Raw genomic sequence first — 18,917 nt, forward strand, 5'->3', positions numbered from 1 at the left:
AGGTTGTTGAAATAAGGAAACAGCACCACCCAGTGTACAAACGTGGTACTAACCGGATTTTTTTTATGAGTAAAAACTTTATTTTTGTAGCACTTTCGCAACACAATTCATCGTAACAAAACGCTTGCCAAAAACATAAAATAACAAAAAATACAGCAAAAAATATCACATTAAACCAAGATAAAGCCTTTCGCGTGCCCTGTAAGGAATGCGGACGTGTTCCTGTTCCTCAGCATTTTTCCTGGTCAGTCTAGGCGGCTCACACGAGGCAAAGTACGTACTCTGCAAGAAGGAGGAGGAAGAGCAACGGAACTCAGCTCAACTCGAAGATGTTTTAAAACCTTATAGTTTGACTGGAGCTAATTGGCGAGTGAGAGAAAGCTGATGACGTCTGCGTGGGAAACGATCTTGTCGGTGCACCAGAACATAGTCGACAATGGAGGTATGTACTTTGACCTCTTCTTAACTCAACAACTTATATCGAGATGATTGATAACTGTCTAGTTTTTAGTCAGGCTGCAGTAATATTTTGGATTTCTTATTCGTTCTCTTCAATAATACATTTGTTTTCTTTGTTGCTGTTTTTGCTGAAACCTGCAAAACAAATCGGATGAATGCCAGCGTTGTTATTTTGATAGCTTAGTGTCACAATGTCCAGCCTTGTGTCCTCAATGCATGTGACGGTAGTCAGATGCAAATCCTTATTTTTGACCACTGAGATCCGATACCAGGCAAAACCTTAAAATCATCTTAAAATGTCGCTATCATCATATCTTTTTACTTTCGTTGCTTCATTTGGTGTTTTATGCTGCAGACAAGAGGACCGACCCATGGCCGCTGGTCTACTCACCGGTCCCGGTCACGCTCATCGTCCTGCTGTACCTCTGCATGGTCTGGGCGGGGCCTCGGCTCATGAGACATAGAGAACCCGTAGACCTCCGCCTGGTTCTCATCGTTTATAACTTTAGCATGGTGGGCATGTCCATCTATATGTTCCATGAGGTGCGTTAGACTCTTTTGGGATGTTTTGGAATGTGTGTGAAGTTGAGCGACCTTTGACACCACTAAATTCTTGTGCCTTTTTTCCAGTTCTTGACCACTTCCTGGCTGTCCAACTACAGCATCCTGTGCCAGCCGGTGGACTACAGCAGCAGACCATTGCCCATGAGAGTGAGAGATCTTTTTGAGTGTCTAGAAAAGCACAAGGTACATTTCATGTCTCATTGTTCCAATCTTCCTTTTCTCGTAGATGGCTCGGGTCTGCTGGTGGTTTTTCTTCTCAAAAGTCATCGAGCTCAGCGACACGGTACATAGACCTTTGTCATTTGGAAAAGATCTTGTTGCTTGACATGAAGTGGTTCTCCTTTTTCTATGTGGATGAGAGCAGCTCTTCTTCATCCTGAGGAAGAAGAACAGCCAGCTGACTTTCCTTCACGTCTTCCACCACGCCACCATGATCTTAAACTGGTGGTCAGCCGTCAAGTACACGGCTGGTGGACAATGTAAGACAACATCCTGCAATCTTTCCATGCTTGATGAGAATGCACTAAACTAAATGTATTAAATTTGGCGTTGCAGCTTTCTTCGTCGGCCTGCTCAACACGTTGGTCCACACTGTGATGTATTCTTACTACGGCCTGGCGGCTATGGGCCCTCACCTGCGCAAGTACCTGTGGTGGAAATCATACCTCACCTGCTTGCAGCTGGTAAGAAAAGCAGCACTGATACCAAGTGCCGGTGATGTTACTTCATTTTGTGTGTAACCATGACTTGAGAGCGCAAAAATATTAATTTCGGCGCTCATTTTGTCTCGCCAGCTGCAGTTTCTGCTGATTCTCACACACGCGACCTACAACCTTTTCACCGAATGCGACTTCCCGGTCGCCACCAACGTTGTCGTGTTTCTTTACTGCATCGTCCTCATCATCCTTTTTGGTAACTTCTATCGCCGCAGCTACCTAGACAAGAAGAAGCAGAAATAAGATGTATTGAGGTTTGTGTGTATACTCAGTCTTGTCCACTAGAGGGCAGCACGATGTTGGATTGAAAACAAGCAAGTGCTGATGATTTGTTTCATTCATATATTTATTATTTCTGGAATGGACAAAAAATGACAAACATTCAAATGTGTGCTGTAAACAATCTGTACATTTATACACAAACTTAAAGGAGGGTCGGTATGCTTTGCATTACTGTAGCAGGGAGACAAACCCCAAAGCCACAAAATCAAACGGAGGAATGCAAACATTGTTTTTTAAAACAACACAGCAACGCGATACGTTTGTTTCTGTGCTTCGCTCTAAAAATAGAAGTCGAATACAAGACAATGTTTTCGGAAAAAAATGTATGAGACGTTCACATTGTTGCAACACTGTAATCAAGACATTTTTTTCTTCTTTTGGGCCAATAAAAGTGATTGTGGAACCATTTTGCACAATTTGATGGCTCTCTTTGGTATAGTGAAGACCCACTATTATAATTTAGAAATAACATTTGACACCCCCACTCCACTGCCACAGCTGTAATTACCTATAGATACCACACAATGGCGGCAAATAACTACTTTTGTCTAAATGAAGCACAACTCACTTTAAATGGTCCTTGACCTCAAGATGCCACCAGGTAGCGCTAAAGCAATCTCCCAAAAAGAGGCCTGCTTAAGATTTTTCCAGTACATAAAATTAAAATTAGCGTTCATGTATGAGTGGAAAGCATGTGTGACGTAATAACAAAACATTCTAAATATATCTACGACTCTGTGTACACTGACGACATGTGACCAAGGCTACGCTCAAAGCTGCCCGTCTGGAAGAAGGCGCCCTCCTCTGGACTGGAGGAGAACTGACAGCCTGCACTGCCTTGCAGCTCCTGGCTCAAATTGAAACCTGCAAGGCACACAAGCCTTGATACAGATGGATCGATCACCCGGACTCGGATGGAAGCATTTTGGGATGTCTCACCTGCGGCGCCCAGACAGTTGCTAGTGGCCATGTGGAAGCCATTGTGCTGATGGGAAGTGTAGGCGTGAGAATCGCTCACCGTCTGCTCCATGCTTCGGAAGGAGTCCGAGAAGTGGAAGCAGCTCTGGAAGCTACCTTGGAATTCTGCAAGGGGGGAGAGAAATTGAAATCAAATTGTAGCCAGACTTCATCTTTTTTAACCAATCACTTTTCAGATTCATCCTCTCGATGATGTCACTACTCAACCATCCTCTGATTGGTTGGTCAAATCTGTTTGACTATCATCTGTTGTGATCAACACAGATTGAGAAGCAGCAACTCCGGTGAGTATGATTTTTAATTTTTGTCATTTTATTAGATACAGAAAATAAAGGTTCTCATCCTTGGAAACATTTATTCTAAAAAAAGGTTTGCCAATCTCTATTCTCGTCGCTATTTAAGTCTTAACATAGTTTTTGCCATTGTCTGTGTTGTGTGGACCACAGAAGACACAACAGCAGCGGGCCCAGCGTTCCTGGAACATGTCTCGGCAACTGCGTGACCACAAAGCGGTGAGGGGGGGGGGCGTCCGTGTCCTCAAGTGTGCAGAGAAAACAGTGTTGAACTGGAACGCGTGCCCCGAGAACAGTACGACACGCCGGCCACTGTTTTCTCGGCTCATTCGGGCTTCCGGCATTGTGGCTTTCCCGCTAGCCGTCCCTAAAACTGCTTTCCAGTGTCCCCTGCTTCAAAGCAAAAGTCCTCACTGGCCTTACCGTTGTTGGGGGTCTGATGTTGGTGATAGTGAGGAAAGGTCTTGTGCTGAGCTTGGACCTGATGCTTCTCCAATGTGGCTGGGGGAGGAGGAGGGGGTGGAGGGGTGCCTGTTCCCTTCATCCCTGGAGATAGGAGTGGACCTGACACCCTGGAGGACACACATACCCATATGTTGTCTTCCAATATCAATCCATCATGTCAGGACTTAAAACGTGTCATCACTTCCCAAGCGGACCTCCAGGCAGGCTCGCTCACCGCAAAGGAGGAGGCGTGTGGAAACTTTGGGGCTCCCCGAAAACACACGCTGCGTTTAAAGTCAGCAAACACTTGACTAAGTTTGCATTGGAGAGAAATGTCGCAAGATATGTGTGAATGAGGGTATTTAAAATCAACCTTATTCTAACCCAAACAAAAAGTGAAATAGAGAATTTTTGCTTAGCTCAATGCTAACAAATGATGCAAAATATCAGAGATGAGTTAGTTGCAGTGTTAAAAGCATTTCCGCAACAAAATTAGGCCAAAAACGGTGGCGCAACACATGCAAACTATACTCACAGACGTAAATTCTTCAATAAAATGTTTTGATCCTGATTGTGACATTGATGTATGCCAAGCACCTTGCCGTGTATCCGGGTGAGCTTGTGCAGAACCTCTCGGCCCCCCACACGACACCGACCACGTCTGCCCTGCGTCACTGGCCCTTTGACACGCATGTTGTCATTGAAAAACACACCAAATGGTGTTTATCCAAGCCGTAGCGGTAAAGTATTTACCGCAAAGGGAATATGAAAGTAGTGGAATGACATCATGGGTTTTCTTTCGGAGGTGGTAAAGGAATGTAAAGCCTGTTTATTTTGGTATATTTTTCTTGTTAACGCGATTTTAACATTGGATATAATGGCCGATCGAGTATATGAGGAACAATCGAAGCAGCGTTGCCAAAACTTGATTTATTCTGCATCTAGGTTAACCGAAGCGAACTGCTTTATTGGGCCTAAAAAATACCGGTACATAAAACTCATCCTTGAGGAGCACTTTTTTTATTGTCCTTATTCCTGATGCTTCATAAACTTATGTGGAATACTTGTGAAATTCAGTGGACTTTAAATTCAAGGTCATGTAAGAGTAATGATGGAAACAGGGCCACCTATTAGAATAAAATAAAGCTTTTGTTATAAATAAATATATATATATTCTGACGTAGTCTGATGACGTCACGTGAATTCTCGCGGACAATTACGCGATTTGATTAGCGGGCGGGAAAGTGAAGCAGGGAGTGACAAAATGGAAGCGTGAAGGAATCGTCGACAGGTCTGTTCCTAGCTTTTAACTTGACTTTTACTTCATGTTTATTTACTTTATTTATGCTTGGCGCTTATTTTATGCGAAATGTTATTTTGTAGGAGACTACCGTGTGACCAAAATGGAGCAAAAGTTCATTTTAAGGAGAGAAAATTCGCGGAATAGGTAAGTCCAAGTAGTTTGTTCGACATTCATTCGTTTGGAGTGAGGTCGTCCATACGTAACGCTTTTTTTTCTCTCTTTTTTTTATATAAAAGTCGCTTAATTCGCAATAACTTGTATTCATTCCTATTCAGCATTGCCATACGGAAAGATTATGTGAGTATTTTTTACGTGTAGTCCAGCAGTGCTATATTTAATTCTTTTGGTACTTTTCCACAGGTTCCAGGCATTCATGGTGACTAAAAATGACTAGGCTGAAAGCCTCTAAAAAAAACGGGGATTTTTTTTCCCCCCTGAAAATCACGGAATTCCAAAAATTGCATCTCCCCTGGTGTTCAGGTAGGGGGCTCTTTGAAGCCCACAATTTTTTTTTGCCTATTTCTATGCAACACCCACAGTGACTAAGCTGATTTGTAGATAACATTTTAAAAAGTAGGAAAAAAGGTAAGTCTGTGTGTTAAAAAAAAAAAACCCAATATGTTCAAACATACTTGTGACTACATTTGATTGTATTTGCCAGTCAAAAATGTTTACTCCATGTTGTCAGTTCCACACCACAAACTGAAAACGGCCCTCTAATAGACAATAAAGAAATTGACTAGTTAGGCTTTAGAAGTGACTTTGAATTTGACACGTCATAATCCAGCTGTCCGCTTGCAACCAATGAGCGAGCGTTGCCCCCCCACCCCTTGACCCGCTGTCAGCACCAAGTCAGGAAACAGTTCCTCTCTTCATATTTTGACAAGCCGCCTCTATGTGCAGCTAAAGTGAATGAGATGCTAATCGTTACCAGCTGCCTGGACACGGTCGCCACCCTCGTCCTGCTCGCGTGTGGCTGGCAGCCGAAATCGGGCTGGCAGGAAAGAGGGCGCTCTTTCATGTGCCGCGTGAACTTATCTCCTCCGAGCATTGGTGGACTTGGCTTCAGCCCACCCAAGGCTCGTTGGGTGAAGCCTAAAGTTGGAGGCGGAGTCAAACGTTGGCGCAGAAGTCGTGGGCGCCTTCGTCCTCTGTTGCCATTTGTTGTCGCAGATCATTTTACAAACTAGTGGAAAGATTATTTTTTCAAAAAGCAAACAAATGGTCGAGTGAGGTTACTTCCTGCCGCTGTAAAAACCAAAAAAGACCACTGCTAAAAAATTATTTTTGGACTGGAGAAGGAAAGATGGACGGATAGAAAGTTCCAAAGTTTTTCACTTTCACTGTAGGAGCTCTACTGTGGCGGTGTTTGCCACTCTAATTCAATTAGCCGGCGTCACTCACGGTAACGCTATCAATACGCTGGGCGCTAATATTTGCGGAGGGGCTGTAATATCAACAGGCGCCAGTCAACGACGACATTCAGCGGCTCATCCAGCTCAGCGCACCGCAAAGCCATTTCTACCGACATCGTGCGATATTAACGGCGGGCGGCAAAGTGACACCAAGCGCGCTGAGTGTAAATGCTCCGTTTGAGTTTGGGTAAACACATTTAAGCTATGAGGTCAGAGGGCGCCACGCTGCGGCTTGATCATTTTCTCCAAATGTTTCATGTCCCGCTAAGCCGTTTGGGAAAAACAAGTGCGCCGCTTCTGTTGACTTTGGCGGTCGGCTGTAAAAGTTCTATCTGTCGTTGGAGCAATGCAAATAAAGCAACAAAAAAATTCAAACGAGGCTTTCGAGCAAGGGTTAAAGGTCCAATTCATGCTCTTAAGCCAAAATTCAAATGATGCTTTTAAGACAGGGTTACAGTTTCAGGCAAATCACCTTATCCAATAGGAACGGTTCTTTTCTGCAAGATCAGCAAAAATTCCATTTGTAACAAGCCCAATCAGATTTCAATCCATTGTATTTCCCGTCCGGCGCCCCCCCCTCTGTGATGCGGCGATTGATGAGCGAACGGCGCTGCTTGCTTGTTTGTTCTCGAAGGCAGCAAATGAGGCGGAAATGACCCGTTGGTACGAACTCATTGCGCTATCGGCGTTCTTTGGCACGTCGTCCCGAGCGCTTGCCGAGTCGCCGTCCTCGGAGGGGAACTCTGATCCTGATGTAAGCCTGTTTAACGAAAGCAGAACCCCAACTCCCACCTTGCCGCCCTCCCGTGCAGTTTGCTCTCATTAACGCACGAATCCCTCCCAGCACGGAGAGCTTTGCTCATCGCTTCGAGGTTCCTGGGGGATTTTGCGAACGCTGTGTCGGGCGCCAGAAATAGAGCAAGTGATGTGTCACCACGACCTCGCCGTGACCAGCGCCCGTGGGGGGGCGGGCAGGCGGACTCATTTCCAGGAAGAAGGGCCGAACGGGGCCGAGAGGTTGATTTCCCCCCGTACGGGATCGCCCTGCTATCGGTGGAAAACAAGCGAGAGACTCTGCGGGACAAAGTTGTGACCTTCATAATATTATCGGTGTGATTCATCTATTTATCAAGTCCGAGGAGATTCTCTTGTACAATCATCAAGATGCTCTTGGGACGCTCACCTTCTACAGTACTCGGCTCCGCCTTTCATTTTTTTTTAGTTGGTAGAATAAGTGACAAAATGTGCTCACCCGTCTCTGTTACCGTCCAAGGCGGCCATGGGCGAAAGATGGCGCGGGCTGTTAAGGTCCGGCTCCAGGCAGTGCTGTCGCGAGGGAAGGTCGGCGGCGGTCGCGCTGGCGGCGGCGGGGGGCGAGAGGAGCTCGGCGCTGTGGTGGTGGTGGTGGTTGGGGGTGCCGGCGTACAAGCCTTGAAAGACAAACACGATTAATTGGTCAAACGTGCCAAGCGTTCAAACGACATCTGATGGCGACCTGCCTTTGATTTTGACAACCGCTGTCCAATCACGTTTTTTTTTTTTTTCTGTGCAGTTTGTAATTGAAAATAGATTTATTTTTTGCCGCAGTCGCCGCGGGGCCTCTGCTTTCAGCTGCTTGTAGTTAATACTGCATAATGAGCTAAAATGTTGCATGTGCTCCAACAGCAGAACATTTGAAAAGAAGAGCAGGCTTTTCTCTTGTTGAAAAAATATTCAATTGCATTAGTAAGTCACAGTTGTTCTTTGAAGAGGATTAACAATATCTGCCTGTACATATTGTGAAATGATCACTTATTAAATAATCTTTCTAGATTATAACACAGATGCTAGTCGTTAGCTCTAGTGTGGCGTTTCGCATCGTTCGTTAGCGTTAAGCTAACCGCGAGTCTCTTCCACTGGGAGTTGCATTAACATCTTGAAACATCTTTTTGGAAAAAGAAAACTTTATCTGGGGTGTGCCCATTTACACCAGCTCCACTTTGCTCCATTCGGATTCACATCAAGAGCGAACGTGACTCACTCTTTCACTGTCGCCTAGTGATACGTCTGCCCCCCTGTTCATGGGCGAGACTTACGAGAAGCCCGCTTGAGTTCTACATAGCAGATGTAAAGTGAACTCGGAGGTGTTTTTTTTTTTGTTTGTTTTAAACACAAGTACTCCCCCTTGTGTGCGAGTACTTGTTCCACCTGTGCCAGCCAGCACGCGGCTTTGGTGGCTCCTCAGGGAGATTTCCGCGCAACATCCAGTAAGAGAGCAGCCAAAAGTCCTTTTGGACGTGCAAGACATGTCGAGCGTACGCGCTTGTCAACGGTGCGCCGAGTTCCAGCAACAATAAGAAGGCGCACCAGGGATGCTGGACGGCGTACAGGCGGAAAAACAAGGACAGATGTGTCCGGAAAGGCGGGAGGGAGGCCCACGCGGGCATCGTCGCTCGTTGTCTTGAATATCTTCACAACGTCTTCGTCCTAATCCGATGTGGCGTTGACGCCCGCTGATGGAAAAACGGACGGCCGCGTGACGATGAATAAACGTTTCCCTGGCGTGCTCGTTGAATAAGACTCGTTCGAATGACGCAATGCAACAAAAGGAGGCTAGCTCGCTTGTCACCGCGTATGAAGAGTGAAAATGTAAATAACCCCGAATGCATCCGCACTTTGGCCTTTTCAGAAACGTCACGCTCACGTTGTCAAGCGGCCAGAACACCGCCATTAAGTTTTGGCATCGACAGCGTGGTTTAGCGTCGTTGAAAAATATGGATTGACAGTGAATCACGTTTTGGCGCTGAACGAGATTGCGTTGAAAAATTAAATGCAAACCAGGTGTCAAAGCCAAGGCCCGCAGATTTCAAAACTAGCCATTAAAATGACGATAAGCAAGGGCAAGGATATCGTAGATCATAAAACCAAACATTAAAGAGGTGTATTATTTACTATTTTTAAAATTGTTCCAACAATATCAAAGACCTAAAGGTTGAGCTATTCTCTCCTTTCAGGAGCTAAAGACTTCCTGAGTGCCTTTCCCAACTCCCAGAAAACAATCGAATGGCTCCAGCTCGCAGAGCAGAACTAAAAATAATTCCTGCGTGCAGCAGCAATGAGCAGTGTCGTTCACAATTGTCTTAAAACGATCCTGGCTCGCCGACTTTACTGGCCATTTGTATACTGGCTCCGAGCGTGATCTTGGCTATCGCTGAAACCAGACTTCAACAACAACAAAAATGGCTGGATGCTAAGCTACAATAGTAATTTAATTCCAGCACAGTCAGTAAATGTTAGCGTCCGACCTGTAAAGACGTCTTGGCTCATCCCTGGGGAGCAGCCTTCCTTGTTGCCGTACAGAAGTTGAGTCTGAGCGGAGGTCTGCAGGTGCTGCATGGACAGACAGTCACTCAGCACGTCCTGCTCCAGGTGAGGACACGGACGGAGCTGGAAAATGAGACGTAAATCAGCACAGGTGGCAAAAATTTGGGGTTGGGGTTTTCCCTCAATTCATTTATATTGTCAAATCTGTTGAATGGAACTAAAAAAAAGTAACTTAGTTACTTTTAAAATCAGGTAATCGGTAATTGAGTTAAGTCATCAGTAAAGTTTTTTTCACTATTGTGGCAACACTTATTTGGATTGACCCTTTTGCGGCGCCCCCTGGAGGGCACGGCACACTTAAAACCGAAAAATGCAAATCCCAGAAAAGGTCAGTGAGTAGCGGGATGAGTGCAAACAACAGTTTGACACGCTGTCATAAAAATTGTATATTATTTTCGGTGCCGGGGGCGTTCGACTTTGTGTTTATCGGCCGCAAGACATGCGAACGGCTGCAAATGTGCGCTTGATTTGGGTTCTTTCATGTGCGCTGCCATAGTCCATGTTGTTCTCATTGTCGGCGAGAGCCCACAAGCAAACAAGCAGTCTATACTTTGAGCCAATACTGTAAACAAATATTGTTTGTAAAGTCTCGTGTGTGCTGTAAAGGCCGCATTGTTGGAAGCCAGCTAATAAAACACACAATCAGCGAGTACGCTACGGGAGAGCGTTCTCACGACAATTCAGCAGGATTTTCTAAAGTCATGTCAGTCGTACAAAGCGCATTTATCATTTACCAGATTTAGGAAGGGAACCACACAGGCCTTGTTTGAATTTGCTACACGAAATAAATATTTAGAGTCAAAACTGTATAAACAAGTTGTGATGCAGGGAAGTCCTCCTCCTTGAGACCAATTACCAATTTCCTTTTAATCCGGGCTTTGGCGCCATCTTGTGCCATCTTAGATTGTTATTGAATGAGCACAAAAAAATGATGAATTTGGAAATACAAGTTAAATGTCCATGTATTTGGAATATGGAAGAGATGAGAACCCAGGATTGAAACCCGGAACCTCGGCGCTAAGAGGTAGATATGCTAACCGCAATGCCACAGTGCTGCATTGTCAAGTTTTTTTTTTCCCCCTCAGCTTGTGATGTTAACTCGAGCCGATATGTTTCAAATGAATCAAACGTGGCGCGGTCGTACTTGAAGTCAATCAGCAGGAATACGGAACACGACAAGGTCAGCTTCGGAGATGTTTTCATTCATCGTCCTCATTCCAAGCCGCCCAGTCAGGCGAGTGTGTCAATCATCTTTGTTCCAACCTGGTGGCTTTTTTTTTTTTCCTTCCCTTCCGCTAGCAAGAACATACATCCACATATTCAACCGGCAACATCCTCGTGTTGATTTCGCACCCCGAACGTGTACACGAGCGGCGGCTCCTCCCTGTAATTGCCGCGGCCCTTTCCGCCCCGCGGCGGCAGTCCAAAAAAGGCGCGCTCCAAAAGCGCCGTTAAGAGCTCTTGTGTTTGACATTTGTCCGTAACATCTGGGCCACGCGGGGATGGCGCATTACGGCTTCTTAACAACGCTACGAGCGCACATGTGTTTCCCTTTTTACGAGGCCGCAGCCAACGGAACACATCACGCGGCCTGCCGCTATCCACAACAATGAGTCCATTCTCTCTTATTTACTCATTTCCAGTCAGGGAGAAGAATGAGCCTTTGACCGTGAGCACAATGAGTTGCGCTCCGACCTGATCCATTGTGGTGAAAATGAAAGCCAGGCTGGAGCCAAAGCCAAATTACTCCAACTAAACTGTGATAATGTGCAAAATGCAATGTTTGACTTGTGTAAGGTTACGCGGGTGGGCAGGCAATCTACTGGAAATTTCTTGGCGTGGGCAATCTTTCAGGCTCAATCGTTAGATTTGATTTTTCAAAAAACAATGGATGAGGTTTAAAAGTGTCAAAATTTCTGGGGATGTATCATCGTTGCATCATATTACCTGTAGACAGCAAAATGATAGATAATTCAGAAATCAAGTCAAGCAAATTAGACAGCTACTGAAAAGTTTGCTGCCACTGGCAGAGCGACGGGAGGGGGCTGCAGGGTCCCCCTGAGCATTTTCAGAACTATAGTGGGGGTTAATAAAAATATATTTCGAGTTTTGCGAGCCCCCCGAGATAGCCTTGGCCAGTGTAATCTTTGTAACGGTGCAAAACGGCAACAGATTTGTCTCGCAAATTCAAAATAATCATAGTTTAAATTTTTTTTGTGGTAGTGTAGATGTCTTAAGACTGTTTTCAAGTACTATTAAAAATGAAAATATCGGCTGGAGTCAGCCCGTCTTACCTTTCTACGCACCTGCTGCTCTTTGGCCGAGTGGATCTTGACGTGCTTGCGCAGCGAGCTGGGGTCGGTGTAGCGCTTGGTGCAGCCGGGGATCTGACACGCGTATGGTTTCTGGAAGGCAGCGCGCGGGATTTCCGTTTAGACAGAAGGCGGAATAAAACGGGACGCCGACGCGATCAAAGTCGGAGGAAATGTGAGATCGGAAGGCAAGTCAGAGGTAAAGTTGAAGTCTTACCTCCCAGCTGAGAAGGGAGACGGGAAATGGGAAGGGAAAGCAAGAAGAGAAAATGGACAAGACAATTGATTATAAAACAACAGCCAGTCATGAAAACTGTCTACATCCTTACAATCCATATTGGTTTTCAATCTATTCAGCCGATGGCAAGTGAAAAGTTGGAGTTTCCGAATCAATTTGTGTCCGGCTCATTAGCTAAGCAAATATAGCATGTCGTACGGCGACCCCGGCTAGCCCCCCCCCCCCCCCCCCCCCCCCCCCCTTCCCCTCCCTCTTTCGGAACATAAGATGCCTATTAAAGTGTAAGTTGATCCCGGTCTTTATTAGCGCTGCGTGCCCGAACGTTGACGGCCTCTGTAAATAAGCCCGTTTTGTTTTCGCAAGGCGCTTCCAGTGCCACTCATCTGGGCCGTGTTTGTTTTGCAGCTCGCCGTGGTGCGGCGCCTCCAGTCACCAAAATCAAGCGTGACTTCTGTGTAGAATAAATATCATTAAAGTTTAAAAATCATTTTCCCCTCAAGTGCTCTTGGCAGAGCGGGCCTTTAGCGGGGTGTTAATGTGAAGCCGTAAGCAGCGCCCGCCCACATTAGCGCCATCATTTGTCCTACTTGTGGAAAGAGCGGCCGGTGGGAAACTTGACTGATACAATAACACAAGGCCACATTCAATATCGTGCCTATGCTGAGACCGTGCAGTGTGACTTTTCGGACACAAAGGGAAATGGAAATAAAATTTAAAAACAAAATTTCTGTTTTGCAAATGTAATTGAAGCAATCTGGAAACATAAAAGTCCAATCAAATTTGCATGTCTTTAGCGTCTTGATCTCGGAAGTATAAAAAAAAAAATTAAATGTATAAAACCAAAATCATAAATAAAAAGTGACATAGTTAACCCCAGGGATGCGTTCTAGGCCCACTTGCAGTTGTTGGAAATAGAGAGGCCATATTGAATCGCTCGAGATCCATAAAGTTGTAAACAAACCCGAATGTAAAAAGCAGGAAGTTGAAATTGAAAAACAACTGCACTGAAAACAATCAAAGCAGTGTCCCTGATTATAGGCTGACATTCATACTATAAACTTAAAAAAAAAAAATCCAAATAAAAAAAAGCCTATCACGTCATGTTTTTGAGTGCCAATGCATCTTTCCTACAGCACCAACAGTTATTTTCAATGCCAAAACTTAATGCGTTCGGTACTTAGTGTTCTGGCTCCATCCGAGCCAACCTGTAAACGCCAATGAAAATAAACATAATACACTCAGGTGAGTGTCACTCACTGAAGTTGGCCTCACTTGCATTTTTTTTTTTTTTTGGTGTGATTTTCGACCTTTTATTGAATTTCTCTCACACTTGTTCTAAAACGCTTGAGAGAAAATCGAGCCACGCGGCTGCGGACACTTGTTACATTTCTGACCGTGTCCAGGTGAGTGCGCTGGTGCTTGGCTCGGTCGCTGGAGTTGCTGAAAGCTTTCTGGCAGCCGGGGTGCTGGCACAGGTACGGCTTCTCCCCCGTGTGGCTCCTCAGGTGGATCTTCAAGTTCTCCAGACGTGAAAACGCTTTGTTGCAGCCCTCAAACTGCGGAGAAGACAAGCATGACGTTTACGACATTATTTAGAGTCTGACTGATGTGGATTTTTTGGAGGGAGATGCCGATTCAGAAATTCTGACAGCCGATTAATCGATTTAGTAACTAGAAAATATGTAATGAATGAAATAGCTTATTTTCTTGGTCCATTAAAACAAAGCTATAAGAAACGGGTCTACCATTTGACTGTTTACAATACTTTGTAATTTTAACTTTGCAACAGACAGAAAACAAATCTGCAAAAATAAATGTTAGGGAATGTTAAAAAAAATGATCTTCTAATTTATATATACAGTCACTGCTGTATAAAATTTGGAAGGTTTCATTGATGGGGGTGGGTGTAAGTAAGCCCCATCATCCCACCCCAATGTGCACCCCTGGTACCACACTGAGATTAAATTGTCTGTGAACGCAAATGTAAAAGTCCGTCCTGTGACTGACAGGTGATCAAAGCATGGTGTTCTAGCCTCCAGCTTCTCCGTGACCCTGAACGGGACACACAAAATGGATGACTCCTTTCCACAACTTCCCTGATGACTCGCACAGCTGCGCGAGTTCAAATATCCCAGCACTGCCGCCTTGGGAAAGGGAGTGCCGTTGTGGAAACACGGGTGGTACGATTACAAATCGATTTTCCCGTTGGCCCGTGGACGTCCACTTGACGAAATGCGCAGTGACTTTGAAGACGGGGCATGCGGCTAAGTGGCAGTTAGTGGAAAGCGGAGCGAGCTTAATGGCCTGTAATGCGTAGCATGAGCCCGGCACTCACCGGCGCCAATGGCACATTAGACGGACAAGTGACAGTGGCTGTAAACAAGCTCGTATCCGAGCCCGCTCGTCCCATTCGAAGCCGAGCACTCAGCCGATGAAGACCACAGATTTGTTAACACATGAAAGATTCAAGGGCGGATGGGGGAGATGCTTCTCGCGTATCCGAGACCAACAAAGTGTGCACTTGTGGGTTCAATGTTACTTATTGACACATGAAACACAGCCCGATGAGGAATTAAGAGACACGTTGGCCGACTTAATCGGTACAGAAACTTGTCAGTCACGACCTTGTAGCTTGTAGAAACTTGTGAAGGTGGGAAAACAATAACAATAAAGTTCATTGTCCTGCTATTTTAATTTAAATACCTGTTTGATTTGTTTCATTTACCCTGGTTGGGTCTTGGATGCCCTTGATAAACGGGAGCTCAAATTGTTGCTCTGCATCAGCTAAACGTATTCCAGATCAGGTTGCAGCTAAGGAGAGAGTGACAGCGTCGGTCGAAGCGTCCCGGCGCTCATCCCCGCTTGTCTTCATTCACTCACACAACACGCAGGCTGAACGTTCTATTCAGCGAGGCTCCATTTAATATCGGCGAAACCCAAAGCCGTCATGGCAGAGGCAGTTCGGGTGACCGCCACGGATCTGTCGCCGCTTTCTGAATTGGCCCCTGCGCTCGACTGTAGTGGCGACACAGCGTTTGTGTTTTGCCTTCTTCTGTGGTTTGCGATTGAAATTGAGCATAAAATGCATCATGACATTCATTGTGCAACACCACCGCAAAAAAAGTCAACAAAAGGCTGCAGAAAATGCTGTTAAACAAATATTAAACATTTCAACAATGCTTGTTTTGTTGAAAGTGTTAAAACTAAACCAATGAGTTGTTTTATGGGAATACAGTAAATTTATAGGGTGAGGTAACTAAATAGCATTTTTATTAAAGTCGTCAAACAGATTCGTTGAATTATTATCACGAAGAACAATGAGGTTTAAAAAAAAAAAAAACAGCTTCAGGTTTCAGCCGAGACTGGAAGAGTCACAAAAAGGCATAAAAGTCGACGAATGTTGACATTTTACTCTGGCCAATCGGCACCCGGCTAGCTAAACTCTGAGATACACGCATAAATCAACAAACGTTAACGTCAAAGACCAGCAAAAGTCCACAGTAAACATTTTGAGGAGTTCACACACTGTGGAAACGTACATTTCAACACTCTCGCATGTCATGTCACATGTCATGCAGGTGTGAAAGTCGAATGCAAATCTTAGCAGAGAAGAACATCGACACCACTTTAGATGGATGAGCGAGTCGAATACGAAAACAAAGTCTGCACTTATTGCTCTGCCAAATGTGTGTATTTAAGTGTGTGTGGGGGGGCAAGGGGTTATCAAAGTTTCAATACTTTCTTGTGTGCAAAACAAATGTGGGGCTAAATTATTTCTTCTTTATTAAATTTACGTTTAGCTTTGTTTGAAAAATTTGCTAGTGCTCCTGTAATGCTTAAAAAAAAAAATGTAGAAAGCTGCTGATGCATTAAATTTCCACTGGACTGACCAGTTGCTGACAATGAACCAAAAAAAGTCTCAAAAGGATCCAAAACCACACTGAATGCTAAATGTCACTGCGCTTCTTTAGACTAAACTGCAAATTGTAGCTAAGTGATGGACACGTTCCATAAACGCCCAAACGTGGTGACATGAGATTAATCTTTGCCGTGGATATTATCTGTGAAAACAGCTTAGACGGCTCTAATCATTCAAATTGCTTCAAACATGTTTACTTTTCCTCTCCGAGACCTCCGGCTGAGGTAAACCGACAGATAACCGCACAAGCGGAGGCACTCCATCTCAATCGGGGGGGGGGTTCAATCGCTCCGTAAACATTGGGGATGACAGCCGGGTCTTGATAGGGCGGACAGGCAGCTGATCACAACAAGCAGACAAACTGGTGGCGATGGCCTGAGGCCTGGATGGGAAATGACTCCTGACTGGCAAGGGGGAAGGCCAAACAGTGTCGAGCCAGGCCGGCTAAAAGGGAGTAGTGTCAGCGCCCGTGTAGCAGCTCATTAGAAACCCGCAGCGGATGGGAACAAACTGGCCATTATCGAGCTCTATCGGGAAGGGAAACGCGTCTGCTAGCATGCCGGACGGCTAACGGTCTTTACATGTGCCCGCTAACAGCAGAGAAAAGAAATCAAAAAGGAATGAAGGAGGAATCGATGCACACAAATAAAAACCAAGATGGACGCCAATAGTTCAAAAGTAACTCGAGAAAAATTCCAATCTATTTTGACCGTTGACGATAGGTAAATTTTTTTAGCCGATAGCCGAGTATAGCCCTTTATGGAGGTAAACGCACAAGTCTCAAAAAAAAGTTCACCAAAGTTCAATTAACTGTTCATTTTCGGTCTGCTTTGGATCGTTCCATTCTGGCAGTCTTGCTAACGACACTCTTCTCTGTGCTGTGTCAAATTCACAAGACGTTATTTGCGCTTGATCTGGACTTTGAATTTGTCTCGAGTTGCTCACTCCTTTGATTGGCCGCGCCGTACAGGATGTCCTTGAGCTCGCCTCGTAATTGTAGATGAGAACTCTGACTAATGACTCTGAGATGTGATGGAAGCGCGAGAGGCTGTTAACTGGCATGAAATTCACCATTACTCATGTTGCGAGGGCCCCGCCGCCCTCGAAATGGAAAGGGTCCTGAAAAATCCCAACGAGCTCAACAATCAGCTTTCCGCTGTGATTAGTTTTACCCTTCAGCTCCGATCTGCCCTCTTTCCAAGCTTGACAGACACGATGAAGGGCCGCCATGGCGGGCGCCAAAAAAAACAGCGGCCAAATAAAACATGTCGGAAAGCGCCAACGCTCGAAAGCAGTCCGGAGAACCAAAATACGAAAACAGGACTCTGCCTAACAGGGTCGCGTCGATCGCAAGGTGTCTTTCTCTGCGAGGGAAAACCAGCCGATCTGTTTCGGCAGATGGGGAGCAACATGTGCGTTTAATCTGCCCGCTTCCAAATGCCCCGTGGCCGCCGCAGCAAAGAGCCCAAAACACGAAAATGGATGAAATTATATCCACATGATTCAATGAGACAGCGAAAGGGAGGCCGGGTTCCCATGCGCTTCGTCAAGATAGCAAATCAAACGCAGCTTGGCCAAAACATTGGCATGACATCGTTTACACATATCACTTCCAGCGCCGGACTTCGACCGTTTCAATCGAAATGACACTCGGAGACTAATTCGCCTCCGTGAAATATTCCAAACGTGCACTTGTTGCGTAAATTATACCATCATTTTCCGGACTATTATTCCAGACTATTAAAATGAAAGGATGTTAGGTGCGGCTTACCAGATGCGAGGAATTGAGCGAGAGCCCGGCCGATAATTTGGTGTGAGGAAGCGTTCATGTAAATGACTCCAGAAATTGTGCTTAACAGCCAGTTTGCGCCCATGCCTGGATCGTCCGGGGGCCCCTTTAGAAACCATTTGGATGGCACAACAGGAAGCTCTCATGATAATGAGCCAGGCCAGCTTGAGCTTTCCTTTCGCCAGAGCTGGCGAGTAATCGAGTAAGATTTGCTTTGATAAGCCCCAAAAAAAAAAAAAAACCGCCAAATGTGTACGCCGCCATGTTCGCAAAGGCTACATGGAAGCACTTAAGCGGTCGTGATGCGGAGGCCTTCCTTCAAATGTCCACCAGCCCTGCATCACATTAGAGCACTAAAATGTGATTTCCTCCCAAGCTGAGGTTTCCCGGTTCTCCGGGTTGAGGCAAAAAAAGGGGTCATAGAAAAGCAAACGTCTCGTGCCTCGGTGACGTTTTCAAACGTCCGTTTAAGTCCCGGGCTGCATGCGCAATATTGAATTTTCCCCAACCGCTTGTTCGGGTCTTCACTTTCGGGGGTCAACTTTCTAATGGCGTCCATATGAGGGCTTGTCAGGGAGAGAGTTACGACTGTCACAGAATTGATATTCTCAAAGGGGCCCAATTAAGTTCATTTCCCGCTCAGGACTTTGATTTACACGCCGAGCTCACGTTTGTCTTATATTGGCCCCGTATGTCGGCCCTCGGTTCATCCGGTGTGTGATAGGAGCACGTTTCAGTTACAACATCCACGGTGACGTTGATGTTTATTTATAACCGTACCAAACAATCACATCCATCGCAAAATAATATTTCCGTGGGTTTATTATTTCACCGAGCGCCAT

The 18,917-nt window shown here is 45.5% G+C and overlaps 2 protein-coding genes and 1 long non-coding RNA gene across 5 annotated transcripts in view; 2 read left to right on the forward strand and 1 right to left on the reverse strand.

Annotated features, from left to right (window-relative positions):
* Window positions 1-194: 194 nt before the first annotated feature.
* elovl8b (ELOVL fatty acid elongase 8b) lies at window positions 195-2,437 on the forward strand. Its single transcript, XM_049719220.2, has 7 exons — window positions 195-442; window positions 815-1,002; window positions 1,090-1,170; window positions 1,250-1,306; window positions 1,388-1,502; window positions 1,579-1,706; window positions 1,818-2,437. Exons 1-7 carry the CDS (start codon window positions 385-387, stop codon window positions 1,980-1,982), a joined length of 792 nt encoding a protein of 263 aa, XP_049575177.1. The 5' UTR covers window positions 195-384; the 3' UTR covers window positions 1,983-2,437.
* LOC125967637 (zinc finger protein GLIS1) overlaps window positions 2,068-18,917 on the reverse strand; it is a 43,129-nt gene continuing 26,279 nt past the window's right edge. The window contains exons 4-10 of one of the 2 annotated variants that reach the window (XM_049718883.2): window positions 13,762-13,923; window positions 12,124-12,222; window positions 9,739-9,880; window positions 7,707-7,884; window positions 3,716-3,864; window positions 2,961-3,104; window positions 2,068-2,885 (exon numbers count right to left, since the gene is read on the reverse strand). In XM_049718883.2, the coding sequence (XP_049574840.1) occupies window positions 2,749-2,885; window positions 2,961-3,104; window positions 3,716-3,864; window positions 7,707-7,884; window positions 9,739-9,880; window positions 12,124-12,222; window positions 13,762-13,923 (1,011 nt within the window). In that variant the 3' untranslated portion in view covers window positions 2,068-2,748. Of the gene's footprint in view, window positions 2,886-2,960; window positions 3,105-3,715; window positions 3,865-7,706; window positions 7,885-9,738; window positions 9,881-12,111; window positions 12,223-13,761; window positions 13,924-18,917 lie in introns of both variants that reach the window. The other variant, XM_049718874.2, reaches the window with a different exon arrangement.
* The window catches only part of LOC125967958 (uncharacterized), a 41,664-nt gene continuing 27,676 nt past the window's right edge, over window positions 4,930-18,917 (forward strand). For both annotated transcript variants that reach the window (XR_007480966.2, XR_007480967.2), the window contains exons 1-3: window positions 4,930-5,027; window positions 5,120-5,183; window positions 5,400-5,519. This is a non-coding gene — a long non-coding RNA (uncharacterized lncRNA). The remainder of the gene's footprint in view (window positions 5,028-5,119; window positions 5,184-5,399; window positions 5,520-18,917) is intronic.

This window comes from Syngnathus scovelli, chromosome 10 (assembly GCF_024217435.2).
Source record: "Syngnathus scovelli strain Florida chromosome 10, RoL_Ssco_1.2, whole genome shotgun sequence".
NCBI lineage: Eukaryota > Metazoa > Chordata > Actinopteri > Syngnathiformes > Syngnathidae > Syngnathus > Syngnathus scovelli.

Bases quoted from the DNA above. Each gene is read 5' to 3' on its own strand.
- elovl8b (XM_049719220.2), top strand. From the start codon at position 385: ATGACGTCTGCGTGGGAAACGATCTTGTCGGTGCACCAGAACATAGTC. The intron at 1,003-1,089 runs GTGCGTTAGACT...CCTTTTTTCCAG, and splicing joins CCATCTATATGTTCCATGAG to TTCTTGACCACTTCCTGGCT. The intron at 1,503-1,578 runs GTAAGACAACAT...TTGGCGTTGCAG, and splicing joins GTACACGGCTGGTGGACAAT to CTTTCTTCGTCGGCCTGCTC.